Source organism: Coregonus lavaretus (assembly GCF_964263955.1).
Source record: "Coregonus lavaretus genome assembly, chromosome: 24".
Taxonomy (NCBI): domain Eukaryota; kingdom Metazoa; phylum Chordata; class Actinopteri; order Salmoniformes; family Salmonidae; genus Coregonus; species Coregonus lavaretus.
In genome coordinates, this window is record NC_140011.1 from 45517673 (window position 1) to 45543635 (window position 25963).

At 45.4% G+C, this 25963-nt stretch overlaps 1 protein-coding gene across 1 annotated transcript in view; it reads left to right on the forward strand.

The window, feature by feature from the left end:
- The window catches only part of LOC311099909 (inositol polyphosphate 5-phosphatase K-like), a gene marked incomplete at both ends in the record, with an annotated part of 74054 nt that extends 48712 nt beyond the window's left edge, over positions 1 to 25342 (forward strand). Inside the window, 5 exons of the mRNA XM_084140627.1 lie at positions 11398 to 11623; positions 11849 to 11959; positions 20466 to 20546; positions 21306 to 21410; positions 25274 to 25342. Of these exons, the coding sequence (XP_083996753.1) occupies positions 11398 to 11623; positions 11849 to 11959; positions 20466 to 20546; positions 21306 to 21410; positions 25274 to 25342 (592 nt within the window). The remainder of the gene's footprint in view (positions 1 to 11397; positions 11624 to 11848; positions 11960 to 20465; positions 20547 to 21305; positions 21411 to 25273) is intronic.
- Between the last annotated feature and the right edge of the window lie 621 nt (positions 25343 to 25963).

Below are 25963 nucleotides of genomic sequence, written 5' to 3' on the forward strand. Positions count from 1 at the left end.
TCCCAGAGGACTGCCCGCTGACTGGATGTGTTTTGTTTGTCTCACCATTCTCGGTAAACCCTAGACACTGTCGTGCGTGAAAAGCCCAGGAGGCCGGCAGTTTCTAAGATACAGGCGCGCGCCTGGCACCGACGATCATACCATGCTCAAAGTTGCTTAGGTCACTCGTTTTGCCCATTCTAACATTCAATCGGAACAGTAACTGAATGCCTCGATGCCTGTCTGCCTGCTTTAAATAGCAAGTCATGGCTATTTTTGAACAGGGTGGTGTACCTACTAAACTGGCCACTGAGTGAATAGTGAAAACAATAGTGGTCCTAGAACGGAACCTTGAGGAACAGCGAAACGTACCATTAATTTGTCGGAGGATAAACCATCCACAGAGACAAATCTTTCCGACAGATGAGATCTAAACCAAGCAAGAACTTGACGTGTAGTTTAGGGTTTCCAATCTCTCCAAAGAATGTGGTGATCGATGGTGTCGAAAGCGTCACTAAGGTCTAGGTCCTAGACCTTAGAGCACAAGGACAGACGCAGAGCCTTGGTCTGACGCCATTAAAAGGTCATTTACCGCCTTCACAAGAGCGGTCTCAGTAGTATGATGGGGTCTAAAACCAGACTGGAGCATTTCGTATACATTATTTTGTCTTCTGGAAGGCAGTGAGTTGCTGAGAAACAGCTTTTTTTAATGATAGGAATGGGAGATTCGATATAGGTCGATAGTTTTAATTTTCCAGGACAAGGTTTGGCTTTTTCATGAGAGGCTTTATTACTGCCACTTTTAGTGAGTTTGGTTCACATCCAGTGGATAGGGAGCCATTTATTATGTTCAACGTAGGAGGGCCAAGCACAGGAAGGAGCTCTTTCAGTAGTTTAGTTTAGTTGGAATAGTGTCTAGTAGGCAGCTGGAAGGTTTAGAGGCATCACAATTTGTTATGAATGTGTCGAGAGATACAGGATTTAAAAACTTGAGTATCTCCATTGATCCGAGGTCCTGGCAGTTCTGTGCAGACTCAGGACAACTGAGTTTTTGGAGAAATACGCAGATTCAAAGAGGAGTCCGTAATTTGTTTTCTAATGTTCATGATCTTTTCGTCGAAAAAGTTGAAGGCCAACTTCACTTGAGGAATGTTGCTTTTTAGTTAGGTTTGCGAGAGTATAAAAAAATAACATTTTGAATTATTTTTATTCTCCTCAATCAGGTTGGAAAAGTAGGCTGATCGAGCAGCAGTGAGGGCTCTTCGTTATTGCACGGTAGTGTCTTTCCAAGCTAGTCGGAAGACTTTTAATTTGGCGCCATTTCCGTTCCAATTTTCTGGACGCTTGCTTCAGGTCACGTGTATTTTCTGTATACCAGGGAGCTAGTTTCTTGAGGCAGTTTCTTTTAGTTTTCTGCTGTGCGACCGCATCTAGGGTATTAAGCAGGGTTAAGTTTAGGTCCTCGATTAGGTGGAATCTTGGGAATCTTTATGTTGTCTGAGAATTTATAGTACGACTTTTGATCATCCGTGGTTGGTTTTGGAAGCAAATTAGTTGTTGCGATTACAAATGTAATAAGATGGTGGTCTGATTTTGAGGAAAAACATTTAGATCCACAATATGTATTCCACGGGACAAAACTAGATCCAGGTTGTGATTGTGTCAATGCGCAGGTCCTGAGACATGTTGAGTCGATGATGGCTCCGAAAGCCTTTTGGAGTGGGTCTGTGGACTTCTTCATGTGAATATTGAAGTCACCCAAAAAAATTTAATATCTGCCATGACTACGAGGTCCGATAGGAATTCAGGGAACTCAGTGAGGAACTCTGTATACGGCCCAGGAGGCCTGTAAACAGTAGCTAAAAGTAGGATTGAGTAGGCTGCATAGATTTCATGACTAGAACCTCAAAAGATGAAAACGCAGTCATTTTTCTTTCTGCGTAAATTTAAATTTTATGTCAGATGTTAGCAACACCTCCGCCTTTGTGGGATGCGCTGGGGGATATGGTCACTAGTGTAGCCAGGAGGAGAGTCCTCATTTAGCACAGTAAATTCATCAGGCTATGTCTAAGTCAGGCCCAATCACATTCAGTTTATGATCAGTGATTAGTTCATTGACTATGGAGGTGAGGGATCTATCACAATATTTTTGATTAATGACAGGAATGGAAGAGTTCTTTATTCCAACATGATTGCTAAGGCGAACACCGCCATGTTTAGTTTTGCCCAACCTAGATCGAGGCACAGATACAGTCTCAATGGGGGATAGCTGAGCTGACTACCCTGACTGTGCTAGTGGCAGACTCCACTAAGCTGTCAGGCTGGCTAACAGCCTGCTGCCTGGCCTGCACCCTGTCTCATTGGGCTGGCTAACAGCCTGCTGCCTGGCCTGCACCCTGTCTCATTGGGCTGGCTAACAGCCTGCTGCCTGGCCTGCACCCTGTCTCATTGGGCTGGCTAACAGCCTGCTGCCTGGCCTGCACCCTGTCTCATTGGGCTGGCTAACAGCCTGCTGCCTGGCCTGCACCCTGTCTCATTGGGGAGGCTAACAGCCTGCTGCCTGGCCTGCACCCTGTCTCATTGTGGAGCTAGAGGAGTTAGAGCCCTGTCTATGTTGGTAGATAAGATGAGAGCACCCCTCCAGCTAGGATGGAGTCCATCACTCCTCAGCAGGCCAGGCTTGGTCCTGTAGCCCCCCTCCATCTAGGATGGAGTCCATCACTCCTCAGCAGGCCAGGCTTGGTCCTGTAGCACCCCTCCAGGATGGAGTCCATCACTCCTCAGCAGGCCAGGCTTGGTCCTGTAACACCCCTCCAGCTAGGATGGAGTCTGTCACTCCTCAGCAGGCCAGGCTTGGTCCTGTAGCACCCCTCCAGCTAGGATGGAGTCCATCACTCCTCAGCAGGCCAGGCTTGGTCCTGTAGCCCCCCTCCAGCTAGGATGGAGTCCATCACTCCTCAGCAGGCCAGGCTTGGTCCTGTAGCACCCCTCCAGCTAGGATGGAGTCCATCACTCCTCAGCAGGCCAGGCTTGGTCCTGTAACACCCCTCCAGCTAGGATGGAGTCCATCACTCCTCAGCAGGCCAGGCTTGGTCCTGTAGCCCCCCTCCAGCTAGGATGGAGTCCGTCACTCCTCAGCAGGCCAGGCTTGGTCCTGTAGCACCCCTCCAGCTAGGATGGAGTCCATCACTCCTCAGCAGGCCAGGCTTGGTCCTGTAGCACCCCTCCAGCTAGGATGGAGTCCATCACTCCTCAGCAGGCTAGGCTTGGTCCTGTAGCCCCCCTCCAGCTAGGATGGAGTCCATCACTCCTCAGCAGGCCAGGCTTGGTCCTGTAGCCCCCCTCCAGCTAGGATGGAGTCCATCACTCCTCAGCAGGCCAGGCTTGGTCCTGTAGCACCCCTCCAGCTAGGATGGAGTCCATCACTCCTCAGCAGGCCAGGCTTGGTCCTGTAGCACCCCTCCAGCTAGGATGGAGTCCATCACTCCTCAGCAGGCCAGGCTTGGTCCTGTTTGTTGGGGAGTCCCAGAAAGAGGGCCAATTATCTACAAATTATATATTTTGGGAGGAACAGGAAACAGTTTTTAACCAGTGATTGAGTTGTGAGACTCTGCTGTAGAGCTCATCACTCCCCCTAACTGGGAGGGGCCAGAGACAATTACTGCTGTAGAGCTCATCACTCCTCCCCCTAACTGGGAGGGGCCAGAGACAATTACTGCTGTAGAGCTCATCACTCCTCCCCCTAACTGGGAGGGGCCAGAGACAATTACTGCTGTAGAGCTCATCACTCCTCCCCCTAACTGGGAGGGGCCAGAGACAATTACTGCTGTAGAGCTCATCACTCCCCCTAACTGGGCGGGGCCAGAGACAATTACTGCTGTAGAGCTCATCACTCCCCCTAACTGGGAGGGGCCAAAGACAATTACTGCTGTAGAACTCATCACTCCTCCTAACTGGGAGGGGCCAGAGACAATTACTGCTGTAGAACTCATCACTCCTCCTAACTGGGAGGGGCCAGAGACAATTACTGCTGTAGAGCTCATCACTCCTCCTAACTGGGAGGGGCCAGAGACAATTACTGCTGTAGAGCTCATCACTCCTCCTAACTGGGAGGGGCCAGAGACAATTACTGCTGTAGAGCTCATCACTCCTCCTAACTGGGAGGGGCCAGAGACAATTACTGCTGTAGAGCTCATCACTCCTCCCCCTAACTGGGAGGGGCCAGAGACAATTACTGCTGTAGAGCTCATCACTCCCCCTAACTGGGAGGGGCCAGAGACAATTACTCGATGCCGACATCTTTCTAACTAATTTACACTCTGAAGTTATGTTGCTCTTGGTGGCCTCTGACTGTTTCATCCTAACATCGTTGGTGCCGACGTGGATAACAATATCCCTATACTCTCTACACTCACCAGTTTATAACAATATCCCTATACTCTCTACACTCACCAGTTTATAACAATATCCCTATACCATCTACACTCACCAGTTTATAACAATATCCCTATACTCTCTACGCTCACCAGTTTATAACAATATCCCTATACTCTCTACACTCGCCAGTTTATAACAATATCCCTATACTCTCTACACTCACCAGTTTATAACAATATCCCTATACCATCTACACTCACCAGTTTATAACAATATCCCTATACCCTCTACACTCACCAGTTTTAGCCTTAGCCAGCACCATCTTCAGATTAGCCTTTACGTCGGTAGCCCTGTCCCCTGGTAAACAGTGTATGATCGCTGGATGATTCTTCTTCAGTCTGATATTGCAGGTAATGGAGTCTCGCCAATGACTAGGGTTTTCAATTTGTCAGGGCTAATGGTGAGAGGCCTCGGTGGCTCAGACCCTGTAACAGGTGGAGGAGAGACCTGAGAAGGCTCAGACCCCGTAACAGGTGGAGGAGAGACCTGAGAAGGCTCAGACCCCGTAACGGGTGGAGGAGAGACCTGAGAAGGCTCAGACCCCGTAACGGGTGGAGGAGAGACCTGAGAAGGCTCAGACCCCGTAACGGGTGGAGGAGAGACCTGAGAAGGCTCAGACCCCGTAACGGGTGGAGGAGAGACCTGAGAAGGCTCAGACCCCGTAACGGGTGGAGGAGAGACCTGAGAAGGCTCAGACCCCGTAACGGGTGGAGGAGAGACCTGAGAAGGCTCAGACCCCGTAACAGGTGGAGGAGAGACCTGAGAAGGCTCAGACCCCGTAACGGGTGGAGGAGAGACCTGAGAAGGCTCAGACCCCGTAACGGGTGGAGGAGAGACCTGAGAAGGCTCAGACCCCGTAACGGGTGGAGGAGAGACCTGAGAAGGCTCAGACCCCGTAACGGGTGGAGGAGAGACCTGAGAAGGCTCAGACCCCGTAACGGTGGAGGAGAGACCTGAGAAGGCTCAGACCCATTAACGGGTGGAGGAGAGACCTGAGAAGGCTCAGACCCCGTAACGGGTGGAGGAGAGACCTGAGAAGGCTCAGACCCCGTAACGGGTGGAGGAGAGACCTGAGAAGGCTCAGACCCCGTAACGGGTGGAGGAGAGACCTGAGAAGGCTCAGACCCCGTAACGGGTGGAGGAGAGACCTGAGAAGGCTCAGACCCCGTAACGGGTGGAGGAGAGACCTGAGAAGGCTCAGACCCCGTAACGGGTGGAGGAGAGACCTGAGAAGGCTCAGACCCCGTAACGGGTGGAGGAGAGACCTGAGAAGGCTCAGACCCCGTAACAGGTGGAGGAGAGACCTGAGAAGGCTCAGACCCCGTAACGGGTGGAGGAGAGACCTGAGAAGGCTCAGGCTCAGACTCCGACTCGTTTTTTAGTGGTTGAAGGTTGAAGGTTTCTATCGGCTGTATGAGTGACCCCGGTTGACAATGCCGACAGCATTTCTTTCCAGCAGCCTGTACTTACTGGTGGCACAGATGCTGTTTCATCCTTTCCTACACTTACATTGCTCTTGCCTAACGACTGCATCTGAAGCTGTGCTTGCAACATGGCTATCCTCACCATAAGGCGATAGTTCTCCATTATAGTATGAGTACAGCGACTGCAATGAGAAGGCATAATGTTTCCCGTGTGTATCAAGAATGGTCCACCACACAAAAGGCATCCAGCCAACTTCCCACAACTGTGGGAAGCATTGGAGTCAACCTGGGCCAGCATCTCTTTGGAACGCTTTCAGCACCATGTAGAGTCCTTGCCAGGACGAATTGAGGCTGTTCTGAGGGCAAAAGGTGACGCAACTCAATATTAGGAAGGTGTTCCTAATGTTTTGTACAGTCAGTCTAGAATGCTGAACTCGATAGGAGAAGTTTGGGTTGAGTCACGACACTGACCTTCAACAAGTTTGTTCAAACCTAAACATGCATGCTTACAGAATATTTAATGCAATTTTCTCATTGGCAGAATTGACATCTTTCAGTTGCCTGGTCTGATTGAGCTGATCTGCCCAGTTGCCTGGTCTGATTGGCTGATCTGCCCAGTTGCCTGGTCTGATTGGCTGATCTGCCCAGTTGCCTGGTCTGATTGGCTGATCTGCCCAGTTGCCTGGTCTGATTGGCTGATCTGCCCAGTTGCCTGGTCTGATTGGGCTGATCTGCCCAGTTGCCTGGTCTGATTGAGCTGATCTGCCCAGTTGCCTGGTCTGATTGGCTGATCTGCCCAGTTGCCTGGTCTGTTTGAGCTGATCTGCCCAGTTGCCTGGTCTGATTGGCTGATCTGCCCAGTTGCCTGGTCTGATTGCGCTGATCTGCCCAGTTGCCTGGTCTGATTGGCTGATCTGCCCAGTTGCCTGGTCTGATTGAGCTGATCTGCCCGGCTGCCTGGTCTGTTTGAGCTGATCTGCCCAGTTGCCTGGTCTGATTGGCTGATCTGCCCAGTTGCCTGGTCTGATTGGCTGATCTGCCCGGCTGCCTGGTCTGATTGGCTGATCTGCCCGGCTGCCTGGTCTGATTGGCTGATCTGCCCGGCTGCCTGGTCTGATTGGGCTGATCTGCCCGGCTGCCTGGTCTGATTGGGCTGATCTGCCCGGCTGCCTGGTCTGATTGGCTGATCTGCCCGGCTCTCCCACACAGTTCCCAGGCGGTCACTTCAGTCACTCGTCAATCTTTTGAACTGTTGCGAAGCCAGAACTCTTGACTTGTAAACTAACCTCAATTAACAACAAAGTTTACGCTCTCCTACTTTCATATCGGCTATTGTTGCTATGTGCGCTGTTATTCATTCATCTGTGTTTCCACGCTCACGCACCACAGACCGCAAATGCGAGTTTCGGTTACTTTTTTCCTATGGGAAAAACGAATGCTATAAGAAACTAATGTTATTAGAAACGAATGCTATAAGAAACGAATGCTATAACAAACGAATGCTATAAGAAAATAATGCTATAACAAACGAATGCTATAACAAACGAATGCTATAACAAACGAATGCTATAAGAAACTAATGCTATTAGAAACAAATGCTATAACAAACGAATGCTATAACAAACGAATGCTATAACAAACGAATGCTATAACAAACAAATGCTATAACAAACGAATGCTATAACAAAATAATGCTATAACAAACGAGTGCTGTAAGAAACTAATGCTATTAGAAATGAATGCTATAACTAACGAATGCTATAACAAACGAATGCTATAACAAACGAATGCTATAACAAACGAATGCTATAACAAACGAATGATATAACAAACGAATGCTATAACAAATGAATGCTATAACAAACAAATGCTATAACAAACGAATTCTATAACAAACGAGTGCTATAAGAAACTAATGCTATTAGAAACGAATGCTATAACAAACGAATGCTATAACAAACGAATGCTATAACAAACGAGTTCTATAACAAACGAATGCTATAACAAACGAATGCTATAACAAACGAATGCTATAACAAACGAATGCTATAACAAACGAGTGCTATAACAAACGAATGCTATAACAAACGAATGCTATTACAAACGAATGCTATTACAAACTAATGCTATAACAAACGAATGCTATAACAAACGAATGCTATAACAAACGAATGCTATAACAAACGAATGCTATAAGAAACGAATGCTATAAGAAACGAGTGCTATAAGAAACGAATGCTATAACAAACGAATGCTATAACAAACGGATGCTATAAGAAACGAATGCTATAACAAACGAGTGCTATAACAAACGAATGCTATAACAAACGAATGCTATAACAAACAAATGCTATAACAAACAAATGCTATAAGAAACGAGTGCTATAACAAACGAATGCTATAACAAACGAATGCTATTACAAACTAATGCTATAACAAACGAATGCTATAACAAACAAATGCTATAACAAACGAATGCTATAACAAACGAATGCTATAACAAACGAGTGCTATAACAAACGAATGCTATAACAAACGAGTGCTATAACAAACGAGTGCTATAAGAAACGAATGCTATAACAAACGAGTGCTATAACAAACGAGTGCTATAAGAAACGAATGCTTGTCGTGAAATCTACTTCCTGGACGATGTGAATCTACTTCCTGGACGTCGTGATGGGAGGAAACATTGTTTAACCTGTAGCCAAGGCTTTATATCCTGTATGGTTAATTGTGGTTAGCGTTTGGTTACAACCTGCCACAATATCGATGTTGCAAGCTAAGGTATAGGATATTAGGCTTAGCTGGACCAGGCTATCTGAGCCTAGCTGGGCCAGGCTGTCTGAGCCTAGCTGGACCAGGCTATCTGAGCCTAGCTGGACCAGGCTGTCTGAGCCTAGCTGGACCAGGCTATCTGAGCCTAGCTGGACCAGACTATCTGAGCCTAGCTGGACCAGACTATCTGAGCCTAGCTGGACCAGACTATCTGAGCCTAGCTGGACCAGGCTATCTGAGCCTAGCTGGACCAGGCTATCTGAGCCTAGCTGGACCAGGCTATCTGAGCCTAGCTGGACCAGGCTATCTGAATGTCCACATGATGGTAGTTAGAGGTAGAGGTAGCTGGATGGATGGAAGATGGTATCCTACATATTCATTATTTAATAGAAGCAAATACACAGACTATTATGTGACTAAAATGGCTGTGACTAAAACTAGACTAAAACTGTCCAGAGTTTTAGTCGACTGATAATAACTAAAACTAGACTAAAACTTTCCAGAGTTTTAGTCGACTGATAATAACTAAAACTAACGAAAGATGAAATGACAAAAATGTATTTTAAGACTAAAACTAAATCTATAATAGCTTCCAAAATTAACACTGCTCTCCTCACCCTCCTACCTGCGCCTCCCTACACCCCCCCCCCCTCCCCCAACCCAACAAACGCACCCATTGCACCCCCCCCCCCCACACCAGCCTTTAACTGCCACCGCATGCTGTTCATGCTCCGTTTTACAACAGTGTGTTACTATGTGTGCGATAGATGTTAAAAGGGAATGTGTCAGTGTCTGTTCACAGCTTCACAGTTCATGTCTTCATCCAATATGACACCAACATGACACCAACATGACACCAACATGTCACTAATATGACACCAACATGTCACCAGCATGACACCAACATGTCACTAATATGACACCAACATGACACCAGCATGACACCAACATGACACCAGCATGACACCAACATGACACCAGCATGACACCAACATGACACCAGCATGACACCAACATGACACCAACATGACACCAACATGTCACTAATATGACACCAACATGACACCAACATGTCACTAATATGACACCAACATGTCACCAGCATGACACCAACATGACACCAACATGACACCAACATGTCACTAATATGACACCAACATGTCACCAACATGACACCAACATGACACCAACATGACACCAACATGTCACTAATATGACACCAACATGTCACCAGCATGACACCAACATGTCACTAATATGACACCAACATGACACCAGCATGACACCAACATGACACCAGCATGACACCAACATGACACCAGCATGACACCAACATGACACCAGCATGACACCAACATGACACCAACATGACACCAACATGTCACTAATATGACACCAACATGACACCAACATGTCACTAATATGACACCAACATGTCACCAGCATGACACCAGCATGACACCAACATGACACCAACATGACACCAACATGTCACTAATATGACACCAACATGACACCAACATGTCACCAACATGACACCAACATGACACCAACATGACACCAACATGTCACTAATATGACACCAACATGTCACCAGCATGACACCAACATGTCACTAATATGACACCAACATGACACCAGCATGACACCAACATGACACCAGCATGACACCAACATGACACCAGCATGACACCAACATGACACCAGCATGACACCAACATGACACCAACATGACACCAACATGTCACTAATATGACACCAACATGACACCAACATGTCACCAACATGACACCAACATGACACCAACATGACACCAACATGTCACTAATATGACACCAACATGTCACCAGCATGACACCAACATGTCACTAATATGACACCAACATGACACCAGCATGACACCAACATGACACCAGCATGACACCAACATGACACCAGCATGACACCAACATGACACCAGCATGACACCAACATGACACCAACATGACACCAACATGTCACCAGCATGACACCAACATGTCACTAATATGACACCAACATGACACCAGCATGACACCAACATGACACCAGCATGACACCAACATGACACCAGCATGACACCACCAACATGACACCAGCATGACACCAACATGACACCAGCATGACACCAACATGACACCAACATGACACCAACATGTCACTAATATGACACCAACATGACACCAACATGTCACTAATAACTAATATGACACCAACATGTCACCAGCATGACACCAGCATGACACCAACATGACACCACATGACACCAACATGTCATTAATATGACACCAACATGTCAACAGCATGACACCAACATGACACCAACATGACACCAACATGTCTTCAACATATCTCACCAACAAAAATAAGCCAAGCTCAAATGAGGCTGCATGAATTAACATGAATTAGTAGAGTCTGATAACTGTAACTATAGAGAGAGAGAGAGAGAGAGAGGGAGAGAGAGAGAGAGGGAGAAGAGAGAGAGGGAGAGAGAGAGAGAGAGAGAGAGAGAGAGAGAGAGAGAGAGGCAGAGCGAAGGAGAGAGCAGAGAGAGAGAGAGAGAGAGAGAGAGAGAGAGAGAGAGAGAGAGAGAGGGGAGGGAGAGAGAGAGAGAGAGAGAAGAGAGAGAGAGAGAGAGAGAGAGAGAGAGAGAGAGAGAGAGAGAGAGACAGTATAAAGAGGAGGATGTGTATTAAACCCTCCCAACTCTCTGAGTCACCTGATCTCATAGTGACATCACTTCCTGTGTTCTTTGATTGGCCAGTGGTAAGAAGAGGAAGCCAGCATGGACCGACCGCATTCTGTGGCGCATCAAACCCAAAACCCCGCCCCCTGAGGATGACGAGGAGGAGAAGGCGTCGACCTCCACCCAACACTCGGATGACGGACAGGAGGAGTATCCAATCAAAGTGCTACAGGACACCTACACCTGCGACCCCAGCTACGGGGTCAGCGACCACAAACCTGTCATAGGAATCTTTAACCTGGAGGTAGGAACACACAACACACAGACACACACACATACACAAAGAGATACACACAGAGACACACACGAGGACACACACACACACACACACAAAGAGATACACACAGAGACACACACGAGGACACACACACACACACACACACACAAAGAGATACACACAGAGACACACACGAGGACACACACACACACACAGAGAGAGACACACATAACCCCTGTCCTCTCCCTGTAGATGAGGAAGCGTAGTGACAGGGCACTGGTCAGTGTGTGTCCAGAGGAGCTGTCCTACACCATCCTGGAAGACTTCATGTCCTCTACCTGGGACTGGATAGGACTTTACAAGGTGAGGGGGGAGGAAAGAGGGGTGGGGGAGACAATGAGGAGTAAGAGAGAGAGAGTGGGGTGGGGGAGAGAGAGAGGGGTGGGGGTGAGAGAGAGAGAGGTGGGGGAGAGAGAGAGGTGGGGGAGAGAGAGAGTGGGGTGGGGGAGAGAGAGAGAGGTGTAAGAGAGAGAGAGAGGTGGGGGAGAGAGAGAGTGGGTGGGGGTGAGAGAGAGAGAGGTGGGGGAGAGAGAGGTGGGGGAGAGAGAGAGTGGGGTGGGGGAGAGAGAGAGAGGTGGGGGAGAGAGAGAGAGGTGGGGGAGAGAGAGAGGGATGGGGGAGAGAGAGAGGGAGGTGGGGGAGAGAGAGAGGGGTGGGGGTGAGAGAGAGGGAGGTGGGGGCGAGAGAGAGAGGTGGGGGAGAGAGAGAGGGATGGGGGAGAGAGAGAGGGAGGTGGGGGCGAGAGAGAGAGAGGTGGGGGGGAGAGAGAGAGAGAGGTGGGGGAGAGACAGAGTGGTGGGGGAGAGAGAGAGGGAGGTGGTACTATTTAGAGTTAATAAAACTATCAGGTCCATACCCAGTATATAGAGTTAATAAAACTATAAGTCCATACCCAGTATATAGAGTTAATAAAGCTATCAGGTCCATACCCAGTATATAGAGTTAATAAAGCTATCAGGTCCATCCCCAATATATAGAGTTAATAAAGCTATCAGGTCCATCCCCAGTATATAGAGTTAATAAAGCTATCAGGTCCATACCCAGTATATAGAGTTAATAAAGCTATCAGGTCCATACCCAATATATAGAGTTAATAAAGCTATCAGGTCCATCCCCAGTATATAGAGTTAATAAAGCTATCAGGTCCATACCCAGTATATAGAGTTAATAAAGCTATCAGGTCCATACCCAGTATATAGAGTTAATAAAACTATCAGGTCCATACCCAGTATATAGAGTTAATAAAGCTATCAGGTCCATCCCCAGTATAATAGAGTTGCAATGATCATGAGAACGGTGAGGAATCAGCCCAGAACTACACGGGAGGATCTTGTCAATGATCTCAAGGCAGCTGGGACCATAGTCACCAAGAAAACAATTGATAAAACACTACGCCGTGAAAGACTGAAATCCTGCAGCACCCGCAAGGTCCCCCTGCTGAAGAAAGCACATATACAGGCCCGTCTGAAGTTTGCCAATGAACATCTGAATGATTCAGAGGAGAACTGGGTGAAAGTGTTATGGTCAGATGAGACCAAAATCGAGCTCTTTGGCATCAACTCAACTTGCCGTGTTTGGAGGAGGAGGAATGCTGCCTATGACCCCAAGAACACCATCCCCACCGTCAAACATGGAGGTGGAAACATTATGCTTTGGGGGTGTTTTTCTGCTAAGGGGACAGGACAACTTCATCGCATCAAAGGGACAATGGACGGGGCCATGTACCGTCAAATCTTGGGTGAGAACCTCCTTCCCTCAGCCAGGGCAATGAAAATGGTAGTGGATGGGTATTCCAGCATGACAATGACCCAAAACACACGGCCAAGGCAACAAAGGAGTGGCTCAAGAAGAAGCACATTAAGGTCCTGGAGTGGCCTAGCCAGTCTCCAGACCTTAATCCCATAGAAAATCTGTGGAGGGAGCTGAAGGTTCGAGTTGCCAAACGTCAGGCTCGAAACCTTAATGACTTGGAGAAGATCTGCAAAGAGGAGTGGGACAAAATCCCTCCTGAGATGTGTGCAAACCTGGGGGCCAACTACACGAAACGTCTGAACTCTGTGATTGCCAACAAGGGTTTTGCCACCAAGTACTAAGTCATGTTTTGCAGAGGGGTCAAATACTTATTTCCATCATTAAAATGCAAATCAATGTATAACATTCTTGACATGCGCTTTTCTGGATTTTGTTGTTGTTATTCTATCTCTCACTGTTCAAATAAACCTACCATTAAAATTATAGACTGATCATGTCTTTGTCAGTGGGCAAACGTACAAAATCAGCAGGGGATCAAATACTTTTTTCCCTCACTGTATATACATTCAACTCATTTCATCAACAAAAAATAGTTTCCCCTCCTCCACAAAACAAACCGCTCCTTCGTAAGCCCACTTCTCCTCAAACAATGCGAAATATTTTACAGCCGAGAAGAACTCAAAATTCACTTTTATTCACGCTTTCACTAATCCTTTAAAAACACATATTACTTCCTGCCCATATCCCGTGTCTATCTAATGTTTCCTACTCAGAAAAATTGACATCTTGGCTTGTCCCAAAATAAAATGTAACAGTTTACATTTTATTTTCTGTTGCTTACTATATTGAAACCCCAAAATAAAAACAGTGTTATTGAAAATCTCCCCTACAGCTTTAAACAAAGACTCCAGTATTTCCAAGAGAGGCTTTATCCTCTCACACTCCATAAAACAGTGAAAAATGGTTTCTCTTATAATACAAAAAGGACATCCATCTCCAACATCTGAGTTAATAACAGATACAAAAGCATTAACTGCAATGATGCCATGCAAAACTCTCCATTGCATATCCCCAGTACCCTTTTGTAACGGTGGCTTGTACAGTGCTCTCCATGCTGGCTTTACCTTGTCATCAATGCCCAATTTTACCCTCCATGGAGTGTCTTTTCTATTTTTCAATGTATCTTTATTCAACACCTTGACACACCCCCTATATAAGTCTTTCCCATTCACCTCATCCAAACCCACCTCTTCCAACCCTCTCAAATCCAGTAATAACGCCTTTCTTTCTGACTCTGGGATATTGGGTGTAATCCCTAGTCTTGGAAATGAGACGTTTTCATCTTGTACCTTCTTCTTGTGACTATTCAGCATACCCCACTCTTCTGCTGACAGAGCCTTCCTGCAGCTTCCCAGCAGTTGTCCGACAATCCTTTCCGACCTCACCCCCAAATGTTCAGCCACCCGTCTTCCATCCATTAAGGCGGGCCCAGCCATGGCCATTAACTGTTTTAAGGTGATGATTTTGCCCTTTTACCAGAATCTTGGAGAAATGTGGAACAGCTGCAGTTGTACAATCCAGTCTTGCCCCGTACACCAGAGGTTCCTCCAACAGCCAATGCAACTCTGCTGAAGTGCGTCTGGACACCTTCATTATGCTCCACACCCTAAGAAGGCCTCTGTAAAACGGAGATACTCCCTCCCTAGAAATCTGGCTACTATCAACCAAAAATAAAGCCTCGTTTAAACCTAATCTCCCAACCTGCTGTAATACAAGACCTGCCACCCCTCTCCAAACCACATTTTCCGGTCCATAAAGCAACCTTTGAATAAACTGAAACCGGAAAGCAGCAGCCCTACTAGCAAGATGTACAAGACCTTGTCCCCCCTCCTCTTTTGACAAATACAAAAAACACTTTGTGGAACCCGATGATATTTATCCCAAAAGAAATCTACAATAATTGCCTGTATCTTAGCCAGTAGGCCAGATGGTGGCTCTAAAACTGAAAACCGATGCCACAGTGCAGAGGCAATCACATTGTTAACTATAATAGTGCGGCCCCTATATGACATACGAGATAACAACCAACGCCATCTCCTCATCCTCCCTTACACCATTCCAGCCCCCCTGGCAAAGCCATGATCCCTCCAGACCATTCTCCAATCTGTAAAGCACAACTTTTTTCCCAATTTACCTTTGCAGAGTATATTCCCCTAAAACGATCAACCATTAGACTCAAACTATCCACCTCCGCTTGATTTTTCACTAAAATAACTACATCATCAGCATAGGCTGAGAGACAAATAGGAGGAATATCCTCTGAAAGGTACACCCCTTCAATGCGACTTCTAATGCTAATTAGTAGTGGCTCTATAGCAATGGCATATAACATTCCTGACAAAGAACACCCCTGCCTAATACCTCTACACACTTTAAAAGGAGCACTCAAGCCACCGTTAACTTTCAGTACACTTTCAATGTCCCCATATATCACCCTGATCATGGCAATAAACCCAGAGCTGAAACCAAACGCCTCAAAAGTGTGACCTAAGTATTAATGTTCAACTCGGTCAAATGCCTTTTCCTGATCAGTTGAAATTAGACCAGCATCCAATCCAATAGCCCTAGAGACGTCCAAAAAATCCTGAATCAGAGAAATGTTATCCCCTATCTGCCTGCCAGGAACACAGTAGGACTGGTCCGTATGTATGATTTGCCCCATCACCTCCCTCAGCCTGTTGGACAAAGCCTTTGACAGGATCTTATAATCAGTGCACAATAGAGCCACCGGCCTCCAGTTCTTCACCTCCCTAGGGTCACCCTTTTTGGGCAGTAGGGTGAGGACAGCCCTTCTGCAGCTTATCGGTAGTAACCCTCCGGTCAAACTATCATTAACTACTGCTAGCCAGTCCTCTCCCAACATAGCCCAGAAAGACTTAAAAAAATCAACGGGAAGCCCATCAATGCCTGGTGCCCTTCCATTTTCCATGCCTTTTAATGCAGTGTATAGCTCCTGCAAAGACAATGGTTGGTCTAGCTCAACCTGAGCTTCTGCAGCCGCCTGTGGGAGCCCATCAAGGAACTGCTGTGGCACTGTTTTATCCTCTTTGTACTCACACTTGTAGAGCTCAGCATAGAACTCTACTGCCCTCTTTCTAATTTCACTAGGGCTAGTGAGCTCCTGTCCAACAGCTGATTTGAGACAATGAATAATTATTCTTTGTCCATTCTTTTTCTCTAAACCAAAGAAAAATGTGGATGAGGCATCCATTTCAGAGATTCCCTGAAACTTACTTAATAATAATAATATGCCATTTAGCAGACACTTTTATCCAAAGCAACTTACAGTCATGTGTGCATAAATTTTTACGTATGGGTGCCCCCTATGCTCTGATACCCAGCAGGTCTGCCAATGCAGCTTTTTTCCTCCTGAGGGCCTGAGTATGGCCTCGATCTCCTGTGGTCTCAACCAACGTCAGGAGTTCCACTACTTCAGACTCTAGGGCTTTCATTGATCTGGTGATGTCTTTGGTGACATTCCTCGTGTATTGATTACAGAATTGTTGAATCTGGATTTTCCCTATATCCCACCACTGTTGAAGGGATACAAAACTGGCCTTTTGAGACCTCCACCTCTCCCAGAAAAAACTAAAACATTTCCTGAAGTGAGCATCACTCAATAAAGTAATATTAAAATACCAGTATGCGCTTTTGGGTTTTACAGCGTTAATGGACACCACCTCTATTAAACAATGATCAGAAAATCCCACTGGGGTTATCACACTTGATTTACATACTTGAGATTGATGCTCAAAACAATAAAACCTATCTAACCTGGCCATAGAGATGGTGTTCTCTCTCACATGGGCCCAGGTGTACTGTCTCGTGCCTCCATGTTGACTCCGCCAAATATCACACAGTTCATGTGTTACAATGAGGCGTTTTAAAAAAAAGTCCTTGAGGCTATATGAGGTTCTTTGTGATTTCTATCTAAATCACTGACTGTGCAGTTAAAATCCCCAGCAATAAATAAATAATCTTCATTATTACATTTCTCAATGGTATTTGATAATGTCTCTAAAAAACATACCCTCTCAACTGCCACCACTGGGGCATATACATTTATCAGACACATAGTGATGTTTTCATACCTCGCTCTAACTTTTAATAACCTCCCCTCAACTACCTCTTCAACCTCATATGACAAAGGTAAAAACCCTTTTGAGAACAAGATGGCCACACCCCCACTTTTTGAGTTTTTATGACTACACACCACTGCCCCCCCCCCCCCCCCCCCCCCCACACTCCTGTTTCCACATAACTTCATTTTCCATATTACTATGCGTTTCCTGTAGAAAACTTATGTCACTTCCCTTTCCCCTAATTAACACATACACTTTTTTTAACGTCTCTCGCCCCATTTACGGTTAAAGAAGAAATCTTAAAACTTCTCATGGATGAAAAACAAATACAGAGGAAGACACAGAAGTTGTTAAGGCTGTGACTGAACTCTTTCATTTCCTTTAGAATTTATAATATAATATAATATAATATGCCATTTAGCAGACGCTTTTATCCAAAGCGACTTACAGTCGTGCGTGCATACATTTTTGTGTATGGGTGGTCCCGGAGATCGAACCCACTACCTTGGCGTTACAAGCGCCGTGCTCTACCAGCTGAGCTACAGAGGACCACGTATCACTCTCGCGACATCACGTATCACTCTCGCGACCACTTTCTAGCTATTTCAGGGCTTGTCAAACCTCCCCCTGTTATTTTTTACATCAGAAACTTTGCTGATTCAATAAACAATTCACTTTCAGGAAAAAAATATGTTACATTATAATCCTGCATATATTTCTTCCCTTTTGTCAACTTCAGAAATTGACGTACCTTCTCAATCACATACCTCCCTTCCACCCCATTTCTCTCACTATTTTGTTGTGACGCATCAGATGACTCACTCTCGCTATCCTCCCCAGAAGAAAACTCCACCATCTCTACAACCTGTTCATCCTCAACTGATTTATCAATCTCTACCTTCCTCTTGGAATTAGACCCTCCACCTCCCCTTAAATTCTTCCTCTTACTCCTCGGTACTTTGAAAAAAGCTGATTCCTTTTCCATTATTTCTTATTTCAATCTCCTCTTGACCACCAATTTCATTTTCCAGTGGTGTGAGGTATGCATGTGTGTGTGTGTTTGTGTGTGTGTGTGTGTGTGTGTGTGTGTGTGTGTGTGTGTGTGTGTGTGTGTGTGTGTGTGTGTGTGTGTGTGTGTGTGTGTGAGGTATGCATGTGTGTGTGTGTGTGTGTGTGTGTGAGGTATGCATGTGTGTGTGTGTTTGTGTGTGTGTGTGTGTGTGTGTGTGTGTGTGTGTGTGTGTGTGTGTGTGTGTGTGTGTGTGAGGTATGCATGTGTGTGTGTGTGTGTGTGTGTGTGTGTTTGTGTGTGTGTGTGTGTGTGTGTGTGTGTGTGTTTGTGTGTGTGTGTGTGTGTGTGTGTGTGTGTGTGTGTGTGTGTGTGTGTGTGTGTGTGTGTGTGTGAGTGTGAGGTATGCATGTTTGTGTGTGTGTGTGTGTGTGTGTGTGTGTGTGTGTGTGTGTTTGTGTGTGTGAGGTATGCATGTGTGTGTGTGTGTGTGTGTGTGTGTGTGTGTGTGTGTGTGTGTGTGTGTGTGTGTGTGTGTGTGTGTGTGTGTGTGTGTGTGTGTGTGTGTGTGTGTGAGGTATGCATGTGTGTGTGTGTGTCTGTGTGTGTGTGAGGTATGCATGTGTGTGTGTGTGTGTGTGTGTGTGTGTGTGTGTGTGTTTGTGTGTGTGAGGTATGCATGTGTGTGTGTGTGTGTGTGTGTGTGAGGTATGCATGTGTGTGTGTGTGTGTGTGAGTGTGAGGTATGCATGTTTGTGTGTGTGTGTGTGTGTGTGTGTGTGTGTGTTTGTGTGTGTGAGGTATGCATGTGTGTGTGTGTGTGTGTGTGTGTGTGTGTGTGTGTGTGTGTGTGTGTGTGTGTGTGTGTGTGTGTGTGTGTGTGTGTGTGTGTGTGTGAGGTATGCATGTGTGTGTGTGTGTCTGTGTGTGTGTGAGGTATGCATGTGTGTGTGTGTGTGTGTGTGTGTGTGTGTGTGTGTGTGTGTGTGTGTGTGTGTGTGTGTGTGTGTGTGTGTGTGTGTGTGTGTGTGTGTGTGCTTGTTATCAACGCTAGACTACCACCCCTTCAGGTATAAAACTCAACTCAACTGTAACCATAGTTACAACCCTGTGAACTCATCCTTGTCTGCCCCCTGCTGGTTGAATAATGACAGACAGTCTCAGCTAGGGACTAAGGGCCTTTACAGTGTAGTGGTCGATAGTCAATGTCTAAAACCCTCGACTCTTCAACCTGCTTCCACCTTTAAGGAGTATTAAGGATGATTTAACCTGGCTAGGATCCTATACATACTTTACCCAATCATTTTTACAGTGGATTCCACTGTACTCCAGAAACTCAAAGGCCTGAATAAAACAACAAATCATGGTTTAGGACAACAAAACCAAGTTTATGAAACATCCCAAACAGGTATCACAAATCACACAAGCATATGATAAGCAACATTTTAAGATACCTTCTAACACCCCATTACGCTGCCAACCACAATTTGTTTTCTATTACAATTTTATGAGAAGCACAATTTTTAAGAACAAGAAAAAATGAACAATCCAATAGTTTTTGTCAAGGTGATCGGAAAGATTCAAAACTCTAACAGCTACTTACATCTATCAATAAGGTCATCTTAAGGATTCCTTCTAAACGTTTAACTTAATAAATGAAAATAAAATTAGAAAAACTAAAAAGCAACAGCAAGAACATGAACTGTGTGTGTGTGTGTGTGTGTGTGCGGTAGTGTGTGTGTGTGTGTGTGTGTGTGTGTGTGTGCGGTAGTGTGTGTGTGTGTGTGTGTGTGTGTATGTGTGTGTGTGTGTGTGGTATGAACTGTGTGTGTGTGTGTGTGTGTGTGTTTGTGTGAGGAATGGTGTGTCTGTGGTATGAACTGTTTGTGTGTGTCTCCCTCTGCAGGTGGGTTTTAAGACTGCGTCAGACTACGCTACCTTCGTCTGGGTCAAAGATGAACTAGCAGAGGTCAACGAGGTCATGCAGGTACAGAATACTGTGTGTTGTTGAGGTGTGTGCAATATTGTATCATGGTCCTCTGTAGCTCAATTGATAGAGCATGGCGCTTGTAACGCCAGGGTAGTGGGTTCGATCCCCGGGACCACCCATACGTAAAAATGTATGCGCACATGACTGTAAGTCACTTTGGATAAAAGCGTCTGCTAAATGGCATACTATTATTATTATGATGTCCCAGTATCCTGTATTAACATGTTTCCTGTATTAACGTGTGTGGGTCTTTGTGTGTGTGTGTGTGGGTCTTTGTGTGTGTGTGTGTGTGTGTGGGGGGGGGGGGGGGGTCTTTGTGTGTGTGTGTGTGTGGGGGGGTCTTTGTGTGTGTGTGTGTGGGTATTTGTGTGTGTGTGTGTGGGTCTTTGTGTGTGTGGGTCTTTTGTGTGTGTGTGTGTGTGTGTGTGTGTGTGTGTGTGTGTGTGTGTGTGTGGGGGGGGGGGGTCTTTGTGTGTGTGTGTGTGTGTGTGTGTGTGTGTGGGTCTTTGTGTGTGTGTGTGTGTGTGGGTCTTTGTGTGTGTGTGTGTGTGTGTGTGTGTGTGTGTGGGGGGGGGGGGGGGTCTTTGTGTGTGTGTGTGTGTGTGGGGGGGGGTCTTTGTGTGTGTGTGTGTGTGTGTGGGTCTTTGTGTGTGTGTGTGTGTGTGTGTGTGTGTGTGTGTGTGTGTGGGTCTTTGTGTGTGTGTGTGTGTGTGGGGGGGGGTCTTTGTGTGTGTGTGTGTGTGTGTGTGTGTGTAGGTGTGTGTGAATAAGGATGAGGTCCCACTAGTAGGAGGACAGTATGTTCTGGGATACTACAGTTACAACATGGGGAGCATCGTAGGATTCAGCCACAACTTCCAGGTGAGTAATTCGGGGAATAAATGGTCATGGGATGGTCCCTCAGGCTATGGCAATCAGATACATATATAATACACCATATAGCCTACACTGCCTTACAAAAGTATTCATCCCCCTTGCCTTTTTTCCTATTTTGTTGCATTACAACCTGTAATTTAAATGGATTTTTATTTGGATTTCATGTAATGGACATACGCTAAATAGTCCAAATTGGTGAAGTGAAATGAAATCAATAACTTAATAAATAACGGAAAAGTGGTGCATGCATATGTATTCACCCCCTTTGCTATGAAGCCCCTGAATAAGATCTGGTGCAACCAATTACCTTCAGAAGTCACATAATTAGTTAAATAAAGTCCACCTGTGTGCAATCTAAGTGTCACATGATCTGTCACATGATCTCAGTAAATATACACCTGTTCTGAAAGGCCCCAGAGTCTGCAACACCACTAAGCAAGGGGCACCACCAAGCAAGCGGCACCATGAAGACCAAGGAGCTCTCCAAACAGGTCAGGGACAGAGTTGTGGAGAAGTACAGATCAGGGTTGGGTTATAAAAAAATATCAGAAACTTTGAACATCCCACGGAGCACCATTAAATCCATTATTAAAAAATTGAAAGAATATGGCACCACAACAAACCTGCCAAGAGAGGGCCGCCCACCAAAACTCACGGACCAGGCAAGGAGGGCATTAATCAGAGAGGCAACAAAGAGACCAAAGATAACCCTTAAGGAGCTGCAAAGCTCCACAGCGGAGATTGGAGTATCTGTCCATAGGACCACTTTAAGCCGTATACTCCACAGAGCTGGGCTTTACGGAAGAGTGGCCAGAAAAAAGCCATTGCTTAAAGAAAAAAATAAGCACGCATGTTTGGTGTTCGCCAAAAGGCATGTGGGAGACTCCCCTAACATATGGAAGAAGGTACTCTGGTCAGATGAGACTAAAATTGAGCTTTTTGGCCATCAAGAAAAACGCTATGTCTGGCACAAACCCAACACCTCTCATCACCCTGAGAACACCATCCCCACAGTGAAGCATGGTGGTGGCAGCATCATGCTGTGGGGATGTTTTTCATCGGCAGGGACTGGGAAACTGGTCAGAATTGAAGGAATGATGGATGGCGTTAAATACAGGGAAATTCTTGAGGGAAACCTGTTTCAGTCTTCCAGAGATTTGAGACTGGGACGGAGGTTCACCTTCCAGCAGGACAAATGACCCTAAGCATACTGCTAAAGCAACACTCAAGTGGTTTAAAGGGAAACATTTAAATGTCTTGGAATGGCCTAGTCAAAGCCCAGACCTCAATCCAATTGAGAATCTGTGGTATGACTTAAAGATTGCTGTACACCAGCGGAACCCATCCAACTTGAAGGAGCTGGAGCAGTTTTGCCTTGAAGAATAAAAAAATATATAAAAAAATAAAGAATGGGCAAAAATCCCAGTGGCTAGATGTGCCAAGCTTATAGAGACATACCCCTAGAGACTTGCAGCTCTAATTGTTGCAATAGGTGTCTCTACAAAGTATTGACTTTTTGGGGGTGAATAGTTATGCACGCTCAAGTTTTCTTGTTTGTTTCACAATAAAAAATATTTTGCATCTTCAAAGTGGTAGGCATGTTGTGTAAATCAAATGATACAAACCCCCCCAAAAATCCAGTTTAATTCCAGGTTGTAAGGCAACAAAATAGGAAAAAGGCCAAAGGGGTGAATACTTTCGCAAGTCACTGTATATATGTGCGGTTTATCCCTCACCTAGAATAATTCCCAGCTTTGTGATTTGTATTTATTTATGTGAGCGTTATGTGTAAACAGAAGTTGGGAATTGATTGAGCTATTTTCTTGAAAAAAATATTATCTTATTTGTGAGTATTTCTCACGGTCTCTACCTCCCCTGTCGTTCAGTGACCACATAGACGTTCCTCTTTGGGTAGCCATGTCTTTAAGTGTCTCCCTTTTTCTACAGAAAATTGGTGGTCACTGAGCCTGTATTTGGTCAGGATCTGTCTCTGTTTTGTATCTCTGACAGAGTAGAGATATTCTGCCAGTTTGTATTCTCTATTCAGGGCCAAATAGCAATTTAGTTTATTCTGTGTTTTTGTTTCATTTTCCCAATTTGTCAAATAGGAGATTTACATTTCTGTAACAATTTGATTGATTTCCTTGTGTGTTTAGATATTAGGGTAGTTTAGTGTTTTTAACAGCTGACATAGGGGACTCTTTTCGGGGTTCAGCTCTTCCAGTGATTTGAATTGTAAGGATGTTTTGGGGCTTAATTTCAAATGGTGCCAAAATGTTAGTGTCCTTTTCTATTATTTACAATTAAAGGGAATATTCTGAGTTTTACTCTGCATCCATTATTTGGTACTTTCTTTTGGATATTTAGGATCATTCTGCAGATGATATATTTATTATTATATTTTATATATATTCTGTATGTAGGTTTTCTATAGTTTTTTTCTCCCAATGCCTATAATTGTAATTGGACCCCAATTTTTGAGAATATTATTTTTATGGAGTAAAATGCTTTGCAGGCTTTTTCTTTTAGTGCATTCACTGCCAGATCAAATCCACCAGAGGCTGTTCCAGAGATTTGACTGTTTTTTTTGTCCCAGGTAGTTGGATATGTTCAACCACGGTATTTCCTCATTTGAAGGAGTGTCTGCTGCTCTGATTTGAAAATCATTGTTGTTGATTGCCCAGTTGATGCTGTGTTGCCAAACAATGTTAAGTTGTTCCTGTAGACCTTGCTCTGTTGGTGACAGAAGGACAAGATCACCTGGGTAGAGCAGGAACCTGACCTCTTCATCTTTGGGGCTGCGGTACAGGACAACAATCGGTCTCTCTCTCTCTCATGACTCTCATCCAGCCATGTCTCTCTCTCTCTCTCTCTCTCTCTCTCTCTCTCTCTCTCTCTCTCTCTCTCTCTCTCTCTCTCTCTCTCTCTCTGTCTCTGTCTCTGTCTCTGTCTCTGTCTCTCTCTCTCGCTCTCGCTCTCGCTCTCGCTCTCGCTCTCTCTCTCTCAATTTAAGGGCTTTATTGGCATGGGAAACGTGTGTTAACATTGCCAAAGCAAGTGAAGTAGATAGTAAACAAAAGTGAAATCAACAATAAATATTAACAGTAAACATTACACTCAGAAGTTCCAAAAGAATAAAGACATTTCAAATGTCATATTATGTATATATACAGTGTTGTAACAATGTGCAAATAGTTAAAGTACAAATGGGAAAATAAATAAACATAAATATGGGTTGTATTTACAATGGTGTTTGTTCTTCACTGGTTGCCCTTTTCTTGTGGCAACAGGTCACAAATCTTGCTGCTGTGATGGCACACTGTGGTATTTCACCCAGTAGATATGGGAGTTTATCAAAATTGGGTTTGTTTTCAAATTCTTTGTGGGTCTGTGTAATCTGAGGGAAATATGTGTCTCTAATATGGTCATACATTTGGCAGGAGGTTAGGAAGTGCAGCTCAGTTTCCACCTCATTTTGTGGGCAGTGTGCACATAGCCTGTCTTCTCTTGAGAGCCAGGTCTGCCTACGGCGGCCTTTCTCAATAGCAAGGCTATGCTCACTGAGTCAGTACATAGTCAAAGCTTTCCTTAAGTTTGGGTCAGTCACAGTGGTCAGGTATTCTGCCACTGTGTACTCTCTGTTTAGGGCCAAATAGCATTCTAGTTTGCTCTGTTTTTTGTTAATTATTTTTCTCTCTCTCTCCCTCTCTCGCTCTCTCTCTCTCTCTCTCTCTCTCACACTCTCTCTCTCTCTCTTTCTCTCTCACTCTCTCTCTCTCTCTCTCTCTCACTCGCTCTCTCTCTCTCTGTCTTTATCCCCTCTCGCTAACCCCCCCCCCCCCGTCTAGATCGTGGAGTCTAAGAGGGCGGTTATGGAGGGAATGGTTCCACAGGATGTCAACGGGTTGAACAAATAAACCCCACATCATCATCATAACACCTCATTGACACACACATACATACACACCTCCTTGGCCCTGACCCCAAAACCACACAGTCGCTGGAAATCACACCGCTGTGCCGCCACGCACGCACGCATGCACACACACACACGTGGAGATGACAATCTTCATTCCAAGTATCAAAAAAAAAATGCTACAATGTGCCCCAATGAACATGAGCCAGAGGGGTATACTAAAAAGCAAGATCAATGAGTTAGCAGCTAACTTTGATAAACAATTAGAAATAACTATTGATTTTCTGGTTCATTAAGAAAGCTAAACTGTGATAGACTATCCGAGTCAATAAGACCATGCCCATTTCAAGCTTATCTTTCTAAAAAATAAAAATATATTTAGGCAAGGTAGCTGGCTAACTGATTCATCCTGCTTTGTAGTATACCTGGGGTGAAGAGAGAGACAGAACAGGTGGTAGGATACCTGGGGTGAAGAGAGAGAGAGACAGAACAGGTGGAAGGATACCTGGGGTGAAGAGAGAGAGAGACAGAACAGGTGGAAGGATACCTGGGGTGAAGAGAGAGAGAGACAGAACAGGTGGTAGGATACCTGGGGTGAAGAGAGAGAGAGACAGAACAGGTG